The sequence below is a fragment of the Aegilops tauschii genome, chromosome 5 (assembly GCF_002575655.3).
Source record: "Aegilops tauschii subsp. strangulata cultivar AL8/78 chromosome 5, Aet v6.0, whole genome shotgun sequence".
NCBI lineage: Eukaryota > Viridiplantae > Streptophyta > Magnoliopsida > Poales > Poaceae > Aegilops > Aegilops tauschii.
This window is the reverse complement of record NC_053039.3, coordinates 36,512,724-36,534,461: the sequence shown is the minus strand read 5'-3', so window position 1 is coordinate 36,534,461 and position 21,738 is coordinate 36,512,724. Positions and strand designations below refer to the sequence as shown.

Sequence of the window (21,738 nt, the reverse complement as noted above, 5' to 3'; positions counted from 1 at the left end):
TTTATATAATATGCGGTGTATATTTAAACGTTTTTATTTACTAATCATATTTTGAATGTGTAATACTTATAACACACAAATATTTGAACATAATTTTATTACTTACGTTTTAGAAATATTAAAAAAATAGCACTTGCAAAATGGGGCGCACTATCTGCAGCCCATTTAAGCTCCACATGCGTCCTCTTACATGTACATATGGCTGATTACCCATATTAGACATCGCAACCTGAAGGGTGGACTGGACCGGCTTCTATGCTAGGCGTGGGTCGCGGTTTCGGGACCTAGACAGGCGGGATCCACTGGTCATAGAGGTGTAAAATGCCATGACAAGGTTTTTTTTGTGTGGAAAATATATATTCCAAGTGGGCTTTTCAGAAAAATCAGGCCACACGCCCTTTCTTCGCGATCTAGTGGCTGACAGCGGGCTCCATGCACCTAGTCAGTGCAGGTTCCGTACACAAACATGATAATAAGCACTATATTTATTTTCGAAAAAGTAGGCCACATGCCCCCTTCTCTCGCAATTTATTTATTTTGGTTTTAGCATGTGCATTTGGCACAGGTCCAAGTAATTATTAGTTTTTATCTGATAATAAAAGTATATCATGTTTTAGATGAAATTTACAGGTTTTATGAAAGTGTGTGCAAAAATACCTATAATGTTACAAATAAGATATTTTCAAGAGCCAATTACCAAGTCTTCCTATTCATTAATGTGTTCCAAGTTTTTTTTAATCTATTATCCATGCACGGGTTGATGAATAGTTAGAATTAACCGTTATTCAACTAGGCGGGAGCAAAACCTAAGTGAACCAGCCAAATAAAAGTACTATCTTATTTAAACTTGCGAGAGAAGTGATAATGAAGATGTTATACATCCTTGTGTTGGCTAGGATGTTTTTTCCCAAGTCACGTTCCTCCCATTCTTCCATCTCCTGGTAGCTAGTGATAGCTAGTGACAAGTACCATGAAAACTCACAAAAGATAATAACGACAAAAGAGTTCCAACAAATTAAACTTCTAGGCTACCCTAACTTTGATTATGCAAAACTTAAAGTAAACATGCCAAACAAAAAGAAAAGTAAAAACACATATAATGCATGCACAAAAGGGGGAATCACCCCCAAGCTTAGGCTTTTTGCCTAGCAGGGTCTACTCCTGATCGTTGTCGTTGTGCGGTGACTGTTGTAGCCACTGAACATGAGGCCACTAGGGCACGCCAGGTGTGACCGGCGGTTGTTGGGGCTGTCTATAGAGTGGCTGGTAGAAGGGTGCATATGGTGGCACCGTGTGATGTCCGCTGGGAGCTCACACGGTGGTGAACCCATGGAGGTTCCGGGAGAGCATGTTGACGTTGGTGTTGACATGCTAGAGTGTCTGCTTGACACTGCGAACACGCTTCGCCATCTGCTCGAACTCTGGTCGAGGGATGTAGTTACTGTAGTCGCCGTGGGGCTAGTGCAGCTCATGCTGATGCTGCTCTCCTTCTCCATGGTCGCCACCTATGATGAACTCCCATTCGGGCCAACCGTGGTTACCGTTTTTTATTTAGGTTTAACCGTGGTTACCATTGGCCATGAAGTTTCCATGCCCTGCCATGGGCCTTGCCTTGTTAATCTACTCGATCGTGAGCCATTCGTTGCAACCATGCACATTAAAAGCTTGCGGGAGAGAAAGGTATACCAATTCCGTCCCTCCAGTCACAAAGGGAAAATGATAAGGACGATGATGAGGGTGTCGTTCATTAGGCCCCAAAAATGAAGAGTTAGTCAAATAACTTCTATTAAGCCTGGTTAAACCACGATACGGGCCTAAAACCAAATAAATCTACGTCCATGTGCAGAGGTGGGTTATAACAACACACGAGGAATAGTTCCAAAAGATAGCACCTTCTGTTTGCGAAAATTGATGATCATGAGTGCTCCTAAATTTTACTTTTTTATTTTTCTATAATAAGTTCATTTTAAATAAAAATATTCAAATTCGTGATTTTAAATTTTTTGAATTTATAAAATTCATGATTTTTCCAGATCATGTATATTTTTGAATTCATGAACTTTTTCAAATCTGTGAATATTTTTCAACCGTGAACTTTTTCAAATTGGTGAACCTTTTTTTGATCTGAGTACATTTTTTTAAGTACGAATTTTCAATCTATGAAAACCGAGAGAGTTGGTTTTTCCCCTAAACCAGTAGCTTGCTGGGTTTTTTTAGAAGATGCTGGTTTTTCCTGAACGAGCAGCGGTAGAGTGAGCGGCCGATGAGAATGCCCTAATGGTCCGGCCCGGCTGTGCGCTACAGGGTCTAAAGAGAGCTCCCCACACCCCTAAAAAACAAGAGATAGAGCTCCCCACGGTCCGGGGTGTGGAGAAAAAATTCAGCAGTATTTTGGCCGCCGCCGCTTGGTTGATCGGTTGCTGCCGCCAGCACCGCTGCTACTTTCCCGCCTCGCACCTGCCCCGGCGGCCTAGTGCCCGCGGCAGCCGCCACGCTGCAGGCTTGTCCCCCTTCTTCAGGTGAGGTTCAGGGCTTCAGGCAGCCGGCGGTGGTTCTTGTCTTTTTGACATTCCGTATCATGTGTATGTGTCCAGTATATCGTGATGTGCCATGCTTTGGTGCTGTGATTAAATAGAAGATTTAGAGATTTTGTTTTCAGTTGCATGTGTGAATGTGCAGGACTATTTTGACATTTTGTTGTCAATTGTTGTGGTAGTTGTCAAATAGAAGGTCAAGAGATTTTGTTTTCGGTTTGTTACTTTTTTGTATCTCGGTATTGTTATTTTTAGCTTCTGTCATGTTTCATCTATTTGGACCGTCAAGCATCAAGTCCAAATTCTAGATTTACTGGGCAATGTTGAATAAACTGGGATGCTCCACTTATGCCATAATCTGGACCTTTTTTTAGGGTGCCTTTTGACCTTCTGTAGATTATTCTTGTCAGAACCATGCTGCTAGAGATTTTTGGATCTGGATTGAGACTAACACGGAATAATGACCGGGTTCTAAGGTTGCTCTTTGGTGATCGATCTGCTTATGCATCCTTTGTCATGGCAAGCAACATTGCAGTAAAAGGAGGGAATAATTGGGGCAGGCCAAATTGGTTCTGCGTCCTCCCTTATGCCAGTAATTATTTCTGCACCTCCATCTATGCCACCAAAGGCAAACAAATTGCCATCACCAAGGGGATGGATAGATGAGAGATGAAGGGGCGAACGAAGCAAGTCTTTGTTAGCCATGCCTCTTATCCTGTATCTGAAGGCAACATCCTTAATAAAACCACCCATCGGGACGGTTCTATGTACAAGATAAACTATGGTATTCTAAAGCTATGGCATCTTACTCAACGTGGTGAGAGTAAGTCACCTATCATGTTCCATTTTATTTTTAGGATGCTTACCGGCTATATAGTTTGCTTGACTGATTTAAAATAAATTCTTGTATTTAAAAAAATGCAATATATATCTGGATTGTTTTAAAGAATTTATGAATTAGGAAAAAAATCATGCTTTATTTAGCTATATAAATTTGTCGATATACCATACATGGTTAGGATCTTGTCACTAGTTTTAGTCCTACAAATAAGTTTCCCTTGTACTCATACACCAACAACTTCCATGACTCGTAAAATCAAACGACATTATGATTCTTCTTTCTAAACTGCACAAATATGTATTCACAAGCATAATTATAATTTTATTTTTTTTGTAAATTGTTTGTATAAAACATTATTTGTTGTAATATAACATGTATTTTTTTCATGAAGCACAACTAGAGCCGATGATGTTCTCGAATCCCACGAATTGTTTCCTGGATAGGGATAGATGCATGGTACATTCTGCAACTGCTATGTTCCAGATTTTCTCGCTGAAATTGGAAAAAGCTAGTACCAGCATCGGCTTGGTACAACTATATGGATATATAGCAGTGCGTGATCGTTATGATTCATTGCTTAATTATATTTTCAATCGTAGCAGAGATGATCCCATCATTGTGGAACAGGTGCACATTTTTACATTTATATGCAATTATATTTGATATTTCATTCATTTAATAATACAAGTCAATATCCGCTCGAGTTGTTCCCCTACCTCTACTGTTTGATATAGGGTTGAAATCATAGGATTTTCTCTCTCTTGGGATTCATTTGCGCTATAGTTTATTGAAATTCTATTCACTTCTACCTTTTAGGAAGACTCCTATGCTTTTCCTGTCCACAATCAAACATCCTTTCAGTCTCTTGTACCGAAGATGGGGTGACACTCTAATCTTGTGCTTTAGTGTAACGCTTTTCTGAATCCTGCAACCAAAGAGGTCAAACATTTGCGGTTGGTGATGGTGGCACCACTTTGATGATCTTATTTGTACTCCCTCTGGTCCATTTTACTCCGCGTATTAGATTTGTGTCAAGTCAAACTTGTAAAGTTTGACCAAATTTATATTAAAATATATGAACATCTACAATACCAAATATATATTCTATGAAACTACATTTCATAATGAATCTAATAATATTAATTTGGCACTGTGAGTGTTGATACTTTTTTCTATAAGTTTGGTCAAAGTAGAGATACTTTGACTTTGAACAAAAACTTATATGCAAACTAAAAAGGAGCGGAGGGAGTATCACTATATGCATTCGTTTATGCAAATGATGTGCTTTGAGGATCTTATACAATGATGTGTTTTTTCCTTTGCATATGTTAGGAAAGTTTGTGGTTAGTTATCTTTGCGTGATTTATCGAAGTTATGTTTTATATGCAATCAAATTATGTTTGTTGGTAAAATATCTCAAATAATTTTATTTTGGAGGTTTTTGATTTTATGCTGTCATTTATTTGAGATCTTTGTCAGTTGACACAAAGTAGAGCATATGCTTCACATATTTCTTACTTTCCATGAGGAGCTACTAAATAATAATAGGTTTACAGGGTTCTCTTATTGAGATGACTGACCCTAAGAGAGGCATCACAATGGTAGCCCCTGCTCTAGTTGAGTTTGACATGAGGATCAAGAAAGGAAAGCAAGAAGATGATCTACAACTAATTGATGGTGCAATGGAGTACCATGATCTAGTCACACCTGAGTATCCATTCACGCATCAGATTAATGGCGATTGTGGTGCGGTTGACATCACTTTAGCCCTCGTTCGTTGGGCATTTGAGGCCACAATAGATGTTGTCATATCGAAAGTGCAGTGTGGATTTGATTTATCTCTCAGTTCGTGTGTTTTCCTTATGAATGGTTTACATGAGATTCAACTCTTTCGTGGCAGTGTTGTTGAGTCATGTGGTTTAAGAAGATATGTGATTGCTGTAAAGAAGGATACTTTGATGTATTTGAAGTTCAAGCTAGGCCGGAATAGTTGTAAAAATGATCTTGATCACCATTGTTCCTTCAAAGCAAAAAAGCATGGGCACGACTATCAGCAAATCATGCTTGAGCTTGCCTCTATCTCAGTGAAGGTGACTTGGTCGAACTTGCAAAGGTAAATCACTCGTTTCGTATTCGAACTTTGGTTGTGTTACTAGTTGAATGTACATGGGTTTGCAGAAAACAAATAAATGGATCCACAAAAATGTGCATTCTTCTATTAATGTACCACCTTTAGCGTTTACAGAGTACTACCTTTGTAAACAAATGTAAAAACGTCTTATATTTGTTTATAGAGAGAGTATTTTTTTACTCAACTCTATTAGAATTGTGTGGGTTCAGATTTGTATCATTTTATTAAGAATATGTAATATCTATTTGTATGACTGTACTTTTTATTTAAAGGTCTGCCTTGAGCGTGGGCTGGCGCATGCCCACGACGATCGGGATGCGATAGGCGCCTGCGCCGGCGCGGGCGGACGACGGTGGGAAGAACAGGTAGAGGTAGAAGATGGCATGTTTATTTTTTTGAAGGAATAGAAGATGGCATGTGGATGGGGGTGATCTGCAGGCGACACGCGCACAGGAGATACGTATAGAAGGGCCTTGTGTCGTCGCACGAGTCGCGTGTTGTATTGAAGCCGAGACATGCATGGCTCAGCAGCAGTCGGCCGGAGAGCAAATAAATCGGCCATGTAAATATTATGTGATGCCCATTTATCTGCACGTACGCACGTGGATGTTGGGATCTTCCGACGACACATACGTTGTACCAATCGCTCGGGAGATGAGATGATCCACATCTGAGTGCGTCCACGGGGAAACCTTTAATTGACCGTATGTGATAACATGCTTGGGGAAGCTACGGTTGGTGGCATATGTGCATGAAGTCTATGTTAAAGTAGAACATGCTCTGTACCAGAACCGACCACTTATGCATATGAAGGATGGATAGAGGATACCATAGAGAGTGTTTGCTCCGAACTTATTGCGCAGGTCATATTTGTAGTGATGACTTCGAAATCCTAGAGAACACTTTACTGCTCAGGTACCGTCTCTACTAACTTAATCTCTTTTTGTTCCTTTTTTACCTTCTAGTTCATACTATAGTAAACGCCTTTTATTCTGTTTTTCTAGCAACTGATAGAGTAGACTATTTCCAAACTCCGGCCTGGGTGCGTATGTGAGTGTGTTAAGTGATAACATAGTTGTGGGGTTTGTGGTGCCTTCCTTTCCGCTCCCCGTGGGTTCGATACTTACTTATCATGAAAGTGCTACAATAACCTTGTGCACTTGCAGGTCATCACGAAGGTGAATTGGTCAAATGCGCGAACATTTCAGAGAATAGGCTCGAGCCGACCCCGGCTTTGAATTAACAAACTCAACAACTGGCAATAATTTCATCAAAGAATTAATAAGAAAAGAAAATACACAACGACCAATGTGCGAATGGAAAGCACTCTGCTTCATATTTGAACTTTAGCTGTGTTATTTGATCTTGCACCGGATTTACTCTTATTTATTGATGCCATATTTGATCTTGCACTATATGTATGTCTGTTTGCTACTAATTACTAATTTTGTGCCGGAATGTTTGTCTTCTCTGTTTCTATGAGAAGCATATTTTCTGCAAATACTCTGAGCATGTCTTACCATATCTCCTTTGGAAGTTTAATTGATTTCATCATTGTTTGATCTGCATTGCTTTTCAAAGTACATAGGAGGCGCTACTTGAGAGATATGAAAGAAAATCCAAAGGCCTCAGGAAAAGAAAAATGCAACAAATATGGTCTTTTTGTCGATAAAGGGTGAATTTTATTGACTCAAAATGAAGCAAACTACCACAACGACCATATCTGCACCAACCATCTCTTGACATCGCAAGAACAACAAAGTTCTTCAACAACAAGGCCTTCAGAAAGGGAATGGCGTTGAAACATCATCATCACCTGATTAAACAACCAAATGTTAGAATCAAGATTTTCACGCTGAAGAACTAGTCGAAAGTACATCAGAGCAACACCTTCAACCAGGTAAGGATGCAAAAACATTGTCATTGTCAGGTATAACCTCAGGTTAGACATATGGTTTTCACCTTGGAGCTCAAGACCGGGTGCTCAAGAAGCACCACCAAATCGAAGTCAATCATGTGTTATCGTCACCACTTTTCCGCATCACAGCAGCTCCATGTAGTGGTCTACAAATCCGTTGCCGTTGCTGCACCACCAAACCGTTTGCATCAAGCCGTCGTCCATAGATTGCATCTCATCACTAAACGCAAACTGGTCAAAATGAGATAAGCCAAAATGCTTCATATTTTCTTCTACTGGTTTTTTCTGAACGAGCAACAATAGAGCGAGCCGACAATCAGGACGAGCGGCGCAATCACTAGTTAACGGGTATCACTTGCAAAGGTCACTCCTACCTTCTCAGGAGGTGCACCACTTGTAGTAACCTAGTGTTTTTTTTCCGTAGATTTGTTTATTCAAAACGTTTTATCTCTTGAACTGTGCGTCCCAATCCTGAACCATTTTCACCGTTGGATTTCTCGCATCGAGATCTTCTAAAAAACAAAAGAAAAAATGAAGCCGAAAGCACGGTTGCGGTTTTTCATTTATTTTCCTTTTTTCTAAAAATACAATTTGTTTTCTGTGAAAACAGAGTGCTTCTCGCGGAAGGAAATCTATATTTCTATGACAAGAAAATTTGTGCTTCTTGTTCAAGTAATTTTTTTTTGTTTTTTGAGAAGCAGGGTTGTGCTTCCATGAAAGCAAATATGTGTTTCTGTGAAGCACATATTTGTTTTCTTTTCGAGAAACACACCTGTACTTATCTAGGAACCAAATATGTGCTTCTCATGAAAGCACAACTTTTTCCTAAGAAGCACAGGTGTGGTTTGCAAAACAACAAAATGAAACAGTTTTTAGTAGAGAAAACAAACAAAAACCAAAAAGAGAAAAAACATCTAATACACAAAAAATGTGTTTAGAAAATTAAAAATACCAAAATTCAGAGAAAGTGCCCAGTACGTGACACATGATGACTGCTGGGCCCACCACTTCGTATGCTCGTATGTCAAGAAAGTGACTCTTGCGAGAGAAGAAAAATAACTCTCTTTTTTAGTCTAGGGTAGCGCTTGCGTAGTTGCTGCTGACGAACGTGTGCGTTAATGGGCCGGCCCAGCTGTGTGCTACAGGGTCTATTAGGGTCTATTAGGGCCTGAAGGCGCTAGAGAGCTCCCCACGGCCCTCGATTTGGAGAAAAAAACAATTCAGCACTATTTTTAATGGGCCCTTCTTGCTGACAGCCAGTGGCACAACAAGGCCCAAGGCAGAGGGAGACCGCACGCGCAATCTGGCAGCTAGCCAGAGCCAGAGCCACGATGCACGCGCCTCCGCCGCCGTGTTGATAGGTTGCTGCCGCCTTGTGCGCCGGCACCGCCACCTGCTGATCCCGCTCCCTTGTCACGCACCTCTGCCGCTCTCCCGACGCAGCCCGCGTCGCGCCGTCCCGCGGCCTGCTCCTGCAATCCGGCCTCGCACCTGCCCCGGCGGCCCTGTCCCCGCGGCAGCCGCCGCGCTGCAGGCTTGTTCCCCTTCTTCAGGTGAGGCTCAGGGCTTCAGGCAGCCGGCGCTGGTGGTTGTCTTTTTGACATTCCGTATCATGTGTATGTGTCCCGTATATGTGCCATACTTTAGCGCCGAGCTTAAATAGAAGATTTAGAGATTTTGTTTTCAGTTGCATGTGTGAATGTGCAGGACTATTCTGACATTTTGGTATTGCCATTTGTAGTTTCTGTCATGTTTTATCTATTTGGACCGTCAAGCATTGAGTAGAAATTCTAGATTTATTGGGCTAAAAATGTTGAATAAGCCGGGATGCTCCACTCATGCCATAATCTGGACCGTTTTTTACAGTGCGTTTTGGCCTTCCGTAGATTATTCTCGTCAGAACCATGCTGCTGGAGATTTTTGGATCTGGAATGAGACTAACACGGAATAATGACCGGGTTCTAAGATTGCTCTTTGGTGACCGATCTGCTTATGCATCCTTTGTCCTGGCAAGCAACATTGCAGTAAAAGGAGTGAATAAATGGGGCAGGCCAAATTGGCTCTGCGTCCTCCCTTGTGTCAGTAACTATTTCTGCACCTCCATCTATGCCACCAGAGGCAAACAATTTGCCACCACCAAGGGGATGGACACATCAGGGATGAAGGGGCGAACGAAGCAAGTCCTTGTTGGCCATGCCTCTTATCCTGTATCTGAAGCCAACATCTATAAGAAAACCACCCATCGGGATGGTTCTATATACAAGATAAACTATGGTATTCTAAAGCTATGGCATCTTACTCAACGTGGTGAGAGTAAGTCACCTATCATGTTCCATTTTATTTTTAGGATGCTTACCGGCTATATAGTTTGCTTGACTGATTTAAAATGCATTCTTGTATTTAAAAAAATGCAATATATATCTGGATTGTTATAAAGAATTTATGAATTAGCAAAAAAATATCATGCTTCATTTAGATATATAAATTTGTCGATATACCATACATGGTTAGGATCTTGTCACTAGTTTTAGTCCTACAAATAAGTTTCCCTTGTACTCATACACCAACAACTTCCATGACTCGGAAAATCAAATGACATTATTCTTCTTCTTTCTAAACTGCACAAATATGTATTGACAAGCATAATTATAATTTTATTTTTTTGTGTAAATTGTTTGTATAAAACATTATTTGTTGTAATATAACATGTATTTTTTTTTTCATGAAGCACAACTAGAGCCGATGATGTTCTCAAATCCCACGAATTGTTTCCCGAATAGGGATAGATGCATGGTACATTCTGCAACTGCTATGATGCAGATTTTCTCGCTGAAATTGGAAAAAGCTAGTACCAACATCGGCTTGGTACAACTATATGGATATATAGCAGTGTGTGATCGTTATGATTCATTGCTTAATTATGTTTTCAATCGTAGCAGGGATGATCCCATCATCGTGGAAGAGGTGCACATTTTTACATATATATGCAATTATATTTAATATTTCATTCATTTAATAATTCAAGTCAATATCCGCTCGAGTTGTTCACCTACCTCCATTGTTTGATATAGGGTTGAAATCATAGGATTTTCTCTCTCTTGGGATTCATTTGCGCTATAGTTTATTGAAATTCTATTCACTTCAACCTTTTAGGAAGACTCCTATGCTTTTCCTGTCCACAATCAAACATCCTTTCAGTCTCTTGTACTGAAGATGGCGTGACACTCTAATCTTGTGCTTTAGTGTAACGCTTTTCGGAATCCTGCAACCAAAGAGGTCAAACATTTGCGGTGTTGGTGATGGTGGGACCACTTTGATGATCTTATTTGTACTCCCTCCGGTCCATTTTACTCCGCGTATTAGATTTGTGTCAAGTCATACTTTGCAAAGTTTGACCAAATTTATATTAAAATATATGAACATCTACAATACCAAATATATATTCTATGAAACCACATTTCATAATGAATCTGATAATATTAATTTGGCACTGTGAGTGTTGATACTTTTTTCTATAAGTTTGGTCAAAGTAGAGATACTTTGACTTTGAACAAAAACTTATATGCAAACTAAAAAGGAGCGGAGGGAGTATCACTATATGCATTCGTTTATGCAAATGCATGTGCTTTGAGGATCTTATACAACGATGTGTTTTTTTCCTTTGCATATGTTAGGCAAGTTTGTGGTTAGTTATCTTTGCATGATTTATCGAAGTTATGTTTTATATGCAGTCAACTTATGTTTGTTGGTAAAATATTTCAAATGATTTTATATTGGAGGGTTTGGATTTTACTATCATTTATTTGAGATCTTTGTCAATTGACATAAAGTAGAGCATATGCTTCACATATTTCTTACTTTCCATGAGGAGCTACTAAATAATAATAGGTTTACAGGGTTCTCTTATTGAGATGACTGGCCCTAAGAGAGGCATCACAATGGTAGCCCCTGCTCTAGTTGAGTTCGACATGAGGATCAAGAAAGGAAAGCAAGAAGATGATCTACAACTAATTGATGGTGCAATGGAGTACCATGATCTAGTCACACCTGAGTATCCATTCACGCATCGGATTAATGGAGATTGTGGTGCGGTTGACATCACTTTAGCCCTCGTTCGTTGGGCATTTGAGGCCACAATAGATGTTGTCATATCAAAAGTGCAGTGTGGATTTGATTTATCTCTCAGTTCGTGTGTTGTCCTTAGGAATGGATTACATGAGATTCAACTCTTTCGTGGCAGTGTTGTTGAGTCATGTGGCTTAAGAAGATATGTGATTGCTGTAAAAAAGGATACTTTGATGCATTTGAAGTTCAAGGTAGGTCAGAATAGTTGTAAAAATGATCTTGATCATCATTGTTTTTTCAAAGCAAAAAAACATGGGTACGACTATCAGCAAATCATGCTTGAGCTTGCCTCTATCTCAGTGAAGGTGACTTGGTCGAACTTGCAAAGGTAAATCACTCGTTTCATATTCCAACTTTGGTTGTGTTACTAGTTGAATGTACGTGTGTTGCCATAGAAAACAAATAAATGGCTCCACAAAAATGTGTATACTCCGATTATTGTATCATATTTGTTTACAGTGGGAGTATCTAAAACGTCTTATATTTCTTTACAGTGGGAGTATTTATTATTCAACTCTATTAGAGTTGTGCGAGTTCAGATTTGTATGATTTTATTAAGATTATGTAATATATATATTTGTTTGACTTCACTTTTTATGTAGAGGTGCTATTCTGTTTTTTTATTCAAGACACTCATCATTAAAAAAGGTACTAAAATAATTGATGTATTGTTTAGTTTTACTATTTGAGGTCACACGTGAAAGAGTCAAATGACTAATATGATACCCTAGAAAACAAATATAGGACCTGATCAAGAGGATGGACTTAAGATGTACTGTATGTGCAATTCGCTACTCAAAAGATAAAGTTTGATTGTCACTACCGTCTTTAGAGCAACTCCAACGCCCTGACCCAAACGGACGGCGATTTTGTTGTTTTTTATCCGTTTGGGTCGGCCGCCAGGTCAGAGTCCGCTTTGTTTATCATTTGAGTCGGCAATGTGCCCAACGCACCGACCCATATTTACCCACTTGGCCTGCTGGCCGCCTTTTTTCAACAAATATGCACACATTTTGCATAGTTTCACAAGCAAACAAATAGCATAGTCTCACAAGCAAATAAAGCATAGTTTCACAACCAAATAAATTTAGCATAGTTTTACAAGCCGAATAAAAATTAAATTGTCTCAAATACATGTGAAAAGAAGATACATCTATTGGTTGCCAACATGAGCCCGCATATGCTCAACCAAATCATTTTGCAACTGCATGTGAGTTTTCCCATCACACATTTCATGGTGAAATTGGGTGAAATGTTCAAACGTTCCCGCTCCTCCATGATCAGGCACACCATTCTCACCCTGAAATTGAAACCCTTGATCGTAGATACGTTCCGGGCGCTCATCCTCTACGATCATATTGTGCATGACCACACAAGCAGTCATCACCTCCCACAACTTCTTGGTGCTCCAAGTCCTAGCAGGATACTGAATGATGCCGCATCGAGATTGCAGAACACCGAAGGCACGCTCGATGTCCTTCCTAGCACTCTCTTGCTCTTGGGCAAATCTTTTCCTCTTCTCTCCGATAGGTTTGAAGATTGTCTTCACAATAGTGGTCCACTGAGGATAGATACCATCACATAGGTAGTATCTGTTGGTGCAATGATTGACCCCTTATGTTTTGGAGTTTGTTGACATGAACAGTATGGGACTTATGTGTTTGCTAGTGCACACAGAGTAATAGGTCTGAAGTCATGAGGAGTTTGATGCAAACGACGAAGGTAATCTCCCTGCGTTGCAGTGAAGGTTATCACTGAATATTATGATAACAAGAGTGACCCCTCAATATTGCTGACGTGAAGCAATTGGTACCTGTCCGAAGAAAGTGACTGTGTCCGAGGAGATTGAAGACGAAGTGAAGACGTAGCATTTATTTTGTTGTTCTTCTTCTCTTTATTGAGTCATAGGACCACCGTACTATTAAGAGGGGTGTAGCATTCGAAACTTTGATTCTTTGATGCTAAACCCAAATCCTATGGAAGTTGTGAGAGAAATCTCTTTGTGATCCGAGCAAATACTTGCCAGCAAGAGACTGAGATCTTCTTCGATGCGAGATATTTGTCTTTGATCGAGGAGTTAGCATTGCTTGTTCCTCAAGTAATGTTACTGTTGCTCCAAAATCCAACCGTTGTGAACGTGTTGGTTGCCATTGGCTGGACCTCCTGTCCAAAATGGTCATTTCCCACCAGGGAAGGCTGCGGCTATAAATAGTCACCCCGCTCCGGCGTTGTCCGGCGGCTGCTTCGTTTGATTCTAAGAAGATTATTGAGCAACCCCCTCTCCGAGTGATTTGAGTTTAAAATCCACTGAGAGAAAACCCCTAGAGCCGAAGAATTAGATAGTGGTTCAACATCACTTGAATATAAGTCCAATACATTCCGCCTATTACTCTTGAGAGCTGCAAACTCTCTAGACGGTTAGGTGTCAATTTCTTCAGAGACCAAGAGTTATTGTGGTTCTCGAAGAAGAAGTCTGTAAAGGTTCGGAGATCACCTCAAGTATCTACCATGAGTAATCGACATTGGTTAACAAACCAATTGTCGCGAGGAGAATAGGGCGAAGAGAGTTTATCTTCCGTGTTAAGTCACAACCCCTCCAACCAGACGTAGTCCTTGTGCAGAAGGACGAACTGGTCTACCAAATACCTTGTCACCATCGAGCATCACTGGTTACCTCTGTTCTCCCTCGGTACTTTCGAATGTTATTAATTATGTGATTTGTCTCGTTGCATGTTCTTAGTTTCCATTCGATAGCTTGTATTTGCTCGCTGTACTCTGTTTTATTCGCTCCGCTGCTAGGTTCCGAGAGTTTTGAGATTTCCGAAATAGATTTTAGAACTCCCATTCACCCCCCTCTGGTAGACATACTTTGTTCCTATAATTGGTATCAGAGCAAGGTACTCCTTGACTCTACTCATTTTGGTCTAACCACCTTTGTAGGATCGAAAGCAGTTCTAGAGGGGGGTGATTAGACTACTTGACCAAATAAAAATCTAGTCTTTTCCCAATTTTAAGTGTTGGCAGATTTTAGCGATTAGAACAAGTCAATCAATCAACCTACACATGCAATTCTAAGAGTATAGCAGCGGAATGTAAAACATTGCACATGAAGGTAAAGGGAAGGGTTTGGAGAAGGCAAACACAATGTAGACACAAAGATTTTTGCCATGGTTCCGATAGGTGGTGCGCTATCGTACATCCACGTTGATGGAGACTTCAACTCACGAAGGGTAACGGTTGCGCGAGTCCACGGAGGGCTCCACCCACGAAGGGCTCCACCCACGAAGGGTCCACAAAGAAGCTACCTTGTCTATCCCACCATGGCCATATCTCCCACGAAGGACTTGCCTCACTCGGGTAGATCTTCATGAAGTATGCAATCTCCTTGCCCTTACAAACTTCTTGGTTCAACTCCACATCTTGTCGGAGGCTCCCAAGCGATACCTAACCAATCTAGGAGACACCACTCTCCAAAAGGTAATAGACAGTGTGTTGATGATGAACTCTTTGCTATTGTGCTTCAAATGATAGTCTCCCCAACACTCAACTCTCTCTCACTGATTTGGATTTGGTGGAAAGAAGATTTGAGTGGAAAGCAACTTGGGGAAGGCTAGAGATCAAGATTCTTGTGGTAGGATTGGAATATCTTGGTCTCAACACATGAGTAGGTGGTTCTCTCTCAGAAAATGAGTAGTGAAAGTGTAGGCACGTTCTGATGGCTCTCTCACAAATGGAGATGGGGGTGGAGGGGTATATATAGACTCCACACAAAATCCAACCGTTACACACATTTGACCCAACTCGGCCAGACCGAATAGATGAACTCGGTGAGACCGATTTAGTTCAAAATGTGAACGTTAGGAATCTCGGTGGGACCGACAGGAACAACTCGGTGTGACCGATGTGCAAGGGATAGGGAAAACATCAACTTGGTTAGACCGATTACTTCAACTCAGTGAGACCGAAGTGGAGTAATAGGCAACAGAGAGAATGACAAGCAAACTCAGTGTGACCGATTTCACTGACTCGGTGAGACCGAAATAGGGAAGCATGTCAAAGTGAGAATGCAAGGCCATCTAGGTAAGACCGAGATCCATATCGGTGTGACCGAACTGTCTAGGGTTTTGGCAGTGGCTATGTCAAGTGAACTCGGTGGCGTCAGATGGAGCATTTCAGTGGGGCCGCGTTTGACTTTTGGACATATTTGAAAATGAGAAAGTGGTTGAGGGTTTTGGAGCTATATCACTAAGCACTTGAGCAAGTAGACCATTAAGCAACAACTCATCCCCTTTTAATAGTATTGGTTTTCCTTTGGACTCAATGTGATCTTGGATCACTAAAATAGAAATGAAGAGTCTTGAACTTTAGCCAATCTTTGTCCTTAGCATTTTGAGGGGTCCACATCTCTAGTCCATGCCATGCCAATCATTGAACTTTCTGAAATATACATCTTGAAAGGATATTACACTACTGCAGGATGCTGCTAATGCGACACTACGATTAGAGACCCTTCGAGAAACTGTGCGTGATGCCATAATCGCAAACGGTGCTGTATGAAAACGGTCAGAAATGTGTAAAACGTTTGCGATGACGGATGCATCAAACACGGTTCAGTTTTTAGTTGCGTGTGCGATGAAGGGCATACGGTTCAGTTCAATGAACTGTTTGCGATGAGGAGGAAGAAAAGAAACGGGCAGCCAGAGGGAGGCGTGTGCGATACACAGCATACGGTTCACTCGGATGAACTGTTTGTGATTAGGCAAAACAAAAGAAACGGTCAGCCAGATCAAAGGTGTGTGCGATATACGGCATGCGGTTCACTCGGATGAACTGTTTGCGTTGAGACATGAGAACAAAAATGGTTCAACTTAACAAGATGTGTGTGATACGTGGCAAACATGTCTGTAATCAGAAATGTGTCTGAAGACCGATAAGAACACAGACGGTTGCTACTAATAAGACGTGTGTGTTGTGCGATGGGATTGCATGCAGAAGAACAACATATATATAGACACACACTTATAAGGACATGCTTGCATAACCAAATTAAACATCCACTTACATAGGTGGCTACTACAACCATGGCATTTGCACACACCAAAGTAAACTATTACATGCATAATTACATAGGTGGCTACTACACACATGACATTTCCACACACACCAATAAAGTAAACTATATATTACATGCATGATTAACTAGCATAAACAATCATCTGATCATCATCTACTTCTTGTGACGCTTGCCCTTCTTTTGGATCGATCCAGACTCGTCGATTTGGGTAACGAGGCACTTCCTCGTGTCAACGATCCGCCTGTGCATCTCGTAGCATGTGTACACGCTCTTGGCCACGAACCTGAGGTGAGGTTCATCCAGTTGCCGCATCCAGGCCTTGTGCCAGGATACGGGACTTGTTCTCTGGGCATCCTGCTTCATCTTTTCGTAGTAGGGGTCAATGATGGCCGAGGCGAGTTCGACCAGGGAGTCCTGCTTCGTGCTGCCCCAGACCCTCTAGTGCTCATGGATTTCAACAAGGTTCTTGCAGGCCAAGCCCGTAACACTGAGCGCTTTTACATCGTCTTTGGTATTCACCGTGGCGAACTTGTAGTCGGTGCTGTTGACAAACCTGTTGAAACGGTCGCAAGCCTCTGTGGTCATGCAGTAGTGGTAGATGAGGACATGATGGCGCACGGACAACTGGGCGACGGTAACCTTTTGATCTATGCCGGGACGACCGGCGGTGTACTGGAGGTCGATGCCAACCACCTTGTACTTGTCTCCAGTAAGCAACTGCTCAACGCTGTTGATGTAGTCGTCCACCACGGCCGGGTCGATGGTGTACACCACCGAGAGATCCTTCTCCCTCGCGTGGGTCTCCACTCTATGCTCGCCGAACTCCATTGGAGCGCTGCCGGACATCCCCTCTCTATGTGTCGTCGTGGGTGTGCTTGTTGTGTTGTGGGGCGCGATCGAAAGGTTGAAGAGACTAAGGTTATAATGGCTGCTGGAATTAAAGGGGAAGCCGGACGGCCAGGAATATCGGCAAGCCCTGATGGCAGTTAGAATTTGCAACGCATAAATCTATCGTGCCGCACGTAACTGCATCGCATGGCAACGCGCGCGCCACAACCGCATGCATATGGGGCCCCCGACGTGATCGTGCGCACGTCCAACCGCTGGCAGAGCGCGTGCGGAGGGACGCGAGCAGAGTGCTCCGCGGTCGCCTCAAGGAAAAGCTGTCCACAAGCCGATCATGCCGTGGCGCCTAACGGCGAGCACAGCGCGCTGCGGCGCCTAACGGCGAGCAGAGCTTGCCGAGGGACGCGAGCAGAGGACGGCACAGTGATATGTGGCAAATAAGACGAACTGTGCGAGCGATGTCGGAGACATCAATCACGAATCAGATTAGAGTTGCGTGTGCGATACATGGAAGACAGTTGATCCATCAGAGCTGTTTGTGATGGAATAAGCCGTGTGTGTTGCGGGCAAACGCTTGCTGGTGTATAACCTTAAATTTAACCAAAAAAATGTTAATGCATGTTACAAAAATTGTATAGTTGGAAACTATGTTCAAATACGACTCCAACGATATAATCTATGGCGACATGCATTCGTATTTTATTAGTTAATAAATCCTACTTATAAACCAGGACGGGGGTATAGTAGGTAATTAAATCGCAAACGTTTTTTTATTAACTGTATGTGTACGTGTCCTCTCGTCCTCCTCGCGCACGTCTTGTCACCCCGCTGCCGCAGACGGCTTACAGCGCAAGCTTGCGCAGCGCGCGGGGGTGTTCTTTTGGCCAAACGGTGGCGCCAATGAATCGTCGGTGAGCTCGTTCCCACGCAACCTCGCAGGTTCCCGCGCAAGCTTCCCGCCCGACTCGGTGAAATCCCCCCAAAATCCCAATGCTTACCGGCCTGCTATAAAAACCCTCACGGCCGGCGAGTCCTGCGTCGCATTTCCCCTCCCTCCCTGTAGCTTATCTCGTCTGCTTCTTCCACAATCGCCAATGGCACCGGTCCGTCGTCGTCGCTCAGCCACTTCGCCGTCATCAGAGGACAACTCCAGCTGGGAGGCTACACCGCGGCGGCGGCGCAGTCCCCGGCGTAGTGTAGTGCGCGTGGCCTTCCTGTTGGGTGTGCGCAGAACACCCACCACACGCTCCGCCGCCGCTGCCCGTCGACAGCTGCTGCCGGCCGCCGTTGCCGCCACACCACCGTCGAAAGCCAGGGCAATCTCCCGCTCCGCCGTCATGGCCGCCACCCCGCTGCCGTCCACCGTGGCCATCACCCGCTCCGCCACCGCGGCCCAAAGGCGGGAGGTGGTGGTCGTGGCCGCCACCCCATCGTCGGCCGCCGTGGCCGCCATCCCACCGTCGACCACCGGGATCATCACCCACTCCGCCACCTCCGCCCTTAGGAGGGGGGCGGAGGTGGAGGCCCGCACGTGCGTCAGCGACCTTGCACGCTACATCGAGTTCCTGCGGGAAGAGGAGGAGCGCCTCGTCGAGCACGCAAAGAGCCTTACCGCAGCCGTGGCCGCAGCATACGCCGACGCACAGGCGAGGAACCAGGAGATCTACGAGCAGTCCGGCCGCTTCGAGAATCAAGAGGGACCGTCTGGAGCGGCAGTGGGCGTTCAAGCTGGCGAGCGTCGCTGAACGTGCAGCAGCGGCAGGCACCGTATTGCATTTGTCCAGCTCGTCGGTAGGCTCCTCCTCCTCCTCTGCCTCTTACTGAGCGCGCTCAGCAGAGGAGAGGCTGCCGGAAGTAGCACAAAGCCCCTCCGTGGTAGTAGTAGTATTTAGGGGCTATTTTGTTCAGTTCATCTGACTATAGAAGTGTGGTCGAACTGTACAACATACTTAAAATTAGCTAGTATATATAGTTGAACTAGCTATTTCAGTACATGGTTGGCAACAATTGGGGAGAAGTTTGGTCGGTTCAGCTGTCGAGTTGAACTGTTTGTATAAATTAACAACGACTGCTTAATGTATGAATGAAATCTATGCTTAATTACTGAATTTTAGTTGCAAAACTTACATAGTGATAATGATTTCTAGCTGCATATTTTGACAAGTCGCAGTGTTACAAGGATTGACAAATGGCAACGTTACTAGATCAACAAATGTAAATCTTTCCAGTTTGACAAATGGCAACATACCCAATATGACAGATGCAAATCTTACCAAATTGTTTGTACGTGGTTGCACATGGGTCATCCAGAACAACCGTTTGCGTTGAAGGGATGCACAAATCCTGCGCTGCTCTCACTTTGCATACGTGGCGTCACATGAATGGTTAACAGAATTTTGGATTTACTAGAATTTAAAAACAAGGCATCTCAATGTTTTGCCGGCAATCAACGGTGCCCCGGTGTTTGAAATTCATGCCCATTTCTTGCATGGGACCTAAGCATGCACCCAAGGACACAGATTTGATTTTTCAACCAATTTATATGCACTGGAGCATGTGCATGTAGTTCAAATTTGAATTATGCACATAAAATGCATTGAAAACTCAGTTAATGCATAAAAATGTCCAAACGAACCCCGAAAAATCACAAAAATTCACACAACAATCCTGTTGTTCTATGTTGACACGAGATTTTTTTTTGAAAGCAATAAGAGGCAATGGATATCGTTTCGTCCCCAAAGGTGCGACGTTCCCTACCGAAAACCATCATGCTTGTTGTGAGAAGCTCCGGTTGTGAGAAGCATATACCCAAACCAGCCCCAAATGGGACAAAATTTGTACCACGACATGTTGATGCCGCTCTATGATAGCATGCCAAGTTTGATGAATTTCAGATGAGTTTTGGATTTACTAGAATTTAAAACCAGGCATCTCAATGTTTTGCGGCAATCAACGGTGCCCTGGTGTTTGAAATTCGTTCCCATTTCTTGCATGGGACCTAAGCATGCACCTAAGGACACAGATTTGATTTTTCGACCAATTTATATTCACTGGAGCATGTGCATGTAGTTCAAATTTGAATTATGCACATAAAATGCATTGAAAACTCAGTTAATGCATAAAAATGTCCAAACGAACCCAGAAAAATCACAAAAGTTCACACAACACTCCCGTTGTTCTATGTTGATACGAGAAAAAAATTTGAAAGCAATAAGAGGCAATGGATATCGTTTCGTCCCCACAGGTGGGACGTTCTCTACCGAAAACCATCATGCTTGTTGTCAGAAGCTCCGGTTTGTGAGAAGCATATACCAAACCTGCCCCAAATGGGACAAAATTTGTACCACGACATGTTGATGTTGCTCCATGATAGCATGCCAAGTTTCATGAATTTCAGACGAGTTTTGGATTTACTAGAATTTAAAAACCAGGCATCTCAATGATTTGCCGGAAATCAATGGTGCCCCGGTGTTTGAAATTCATTCCCATTTCTTGCATGGGACCTAAGCATGCATCCAAGGACACAGATTTGATTGTTCAACCAATTTATATGCACTGGAGCATGTGCATGTAGTTCAAATTTGAATTATGCACATAAAATGCATTGAAAACTCAGTTAATGCGTAAAAATGTCCAAACGAATCCCGAAAAATCACAATAATTCACACAACACTCCTGTTGTTCTATGTTGACACGAGAAAAAAATTTGAAAGCAATAAGAGGCAATAGATATTGTTTCGTCCCCAAAGGTGGGACGTTCCCTACCGAAAACCATCTTGCTTGTTGTGAGAAACTCCGGTTTGTGAGAAGCATGTACCCAAACCTGCCCCAAATGGGAAAAAATTTGTACCACGGCATGTTGATGCTGCTCCATGATAGCATGCCAAGTTTCATAAATTTCAGACGAGTTTTGGATTTACTAGAATTTAAAAACCAGGCATCTCAATGTTTTGCCGGCAATCAACGGTGCCCCGGTGTTTGAAATTCATTCCCATTTCTTGCATGGGACCTAAGCATGCACCCAAGGACACAGATTTGATTTTTCAACCAATTTATATGCACTGGAGCATGTGCATGTAGTTCAAATTTGAATTATGCACATAAAATGCATTGAAAACTCAGTTAATGCATAAAAATGTCCAAACGAACCCCAAAAAATCACAAAAATTCACACAACACTCCTGTTGTTCTATGTTGACACGAGAATTTTTTTTGAAAGCAATAAGAGGCAATGGATATCGTTTCGTCCCCAAAGGTGCGACGTTCCCT

At 42.6% G+C, this 21,738-nt stretch overlaps 2 protein-coding genes across 6 annotated transcripts; both read left to right on the top strand.

Annotated features, from left to right (window-relative positions):
• Positions 1-4,516: 4,516 nt before the first annotated feature.
• Positions 4,517-5,531, top strand: LOC109735202 (uncharacterized). The gene has a single exon (XM_045228472.2). It carries the CDS (start codon positions 4,947-4,949, stop codon positions 5,490-5,492), a length of 546 nt encoding a protein of 181 aa, XP_045084407.1. The 5' UTR covers positions 4,517-4,946; the 3' UTR covers positions 5,493-5,531.
• Positions 5,532-8,505: 2,974 nt separating this feature from the next.
• LOC109757199 (uncharacterized) lies at positions 8,506-12,150 on the top strand. 5 transcript variants are annotated; one of them, XM_040388740.3, is made up of 4 exons: positions 8,506-8,977; positions 9,291-9,731; positions 10,153-10,388; positions 11,321-12,150. In XM_040388740.3, the coding sequence occupies exons 2-4, from the start codon at positions 9,329-9,331 to the stop codon at positions 11,879-11,881; spliced, it is 1,200 nt and encodes a 399-aa protein (XP_040244674.1). In that variant the 5' UTR covers positions 8,506-8,977; positions 9,291-9,328; the 3' UTR covers positions 11,882-12,150. The 5 variants fall into 5 exon arrangements, with proteins under 5 accessions (XP_040244674.1, XP_040244673.1, XP_020171621.1 ...); XM_040388739.3 differs by having other exon boundaries at positions 8,508-9,040; positions 9,311-9,737; XM_020316032.4 differs by having other exon boundaries at positions 8,509-9,040; positions 9,291-9,737.
• Positions 12,151-21,738: the final 9,588 nt, after the last annotated feature.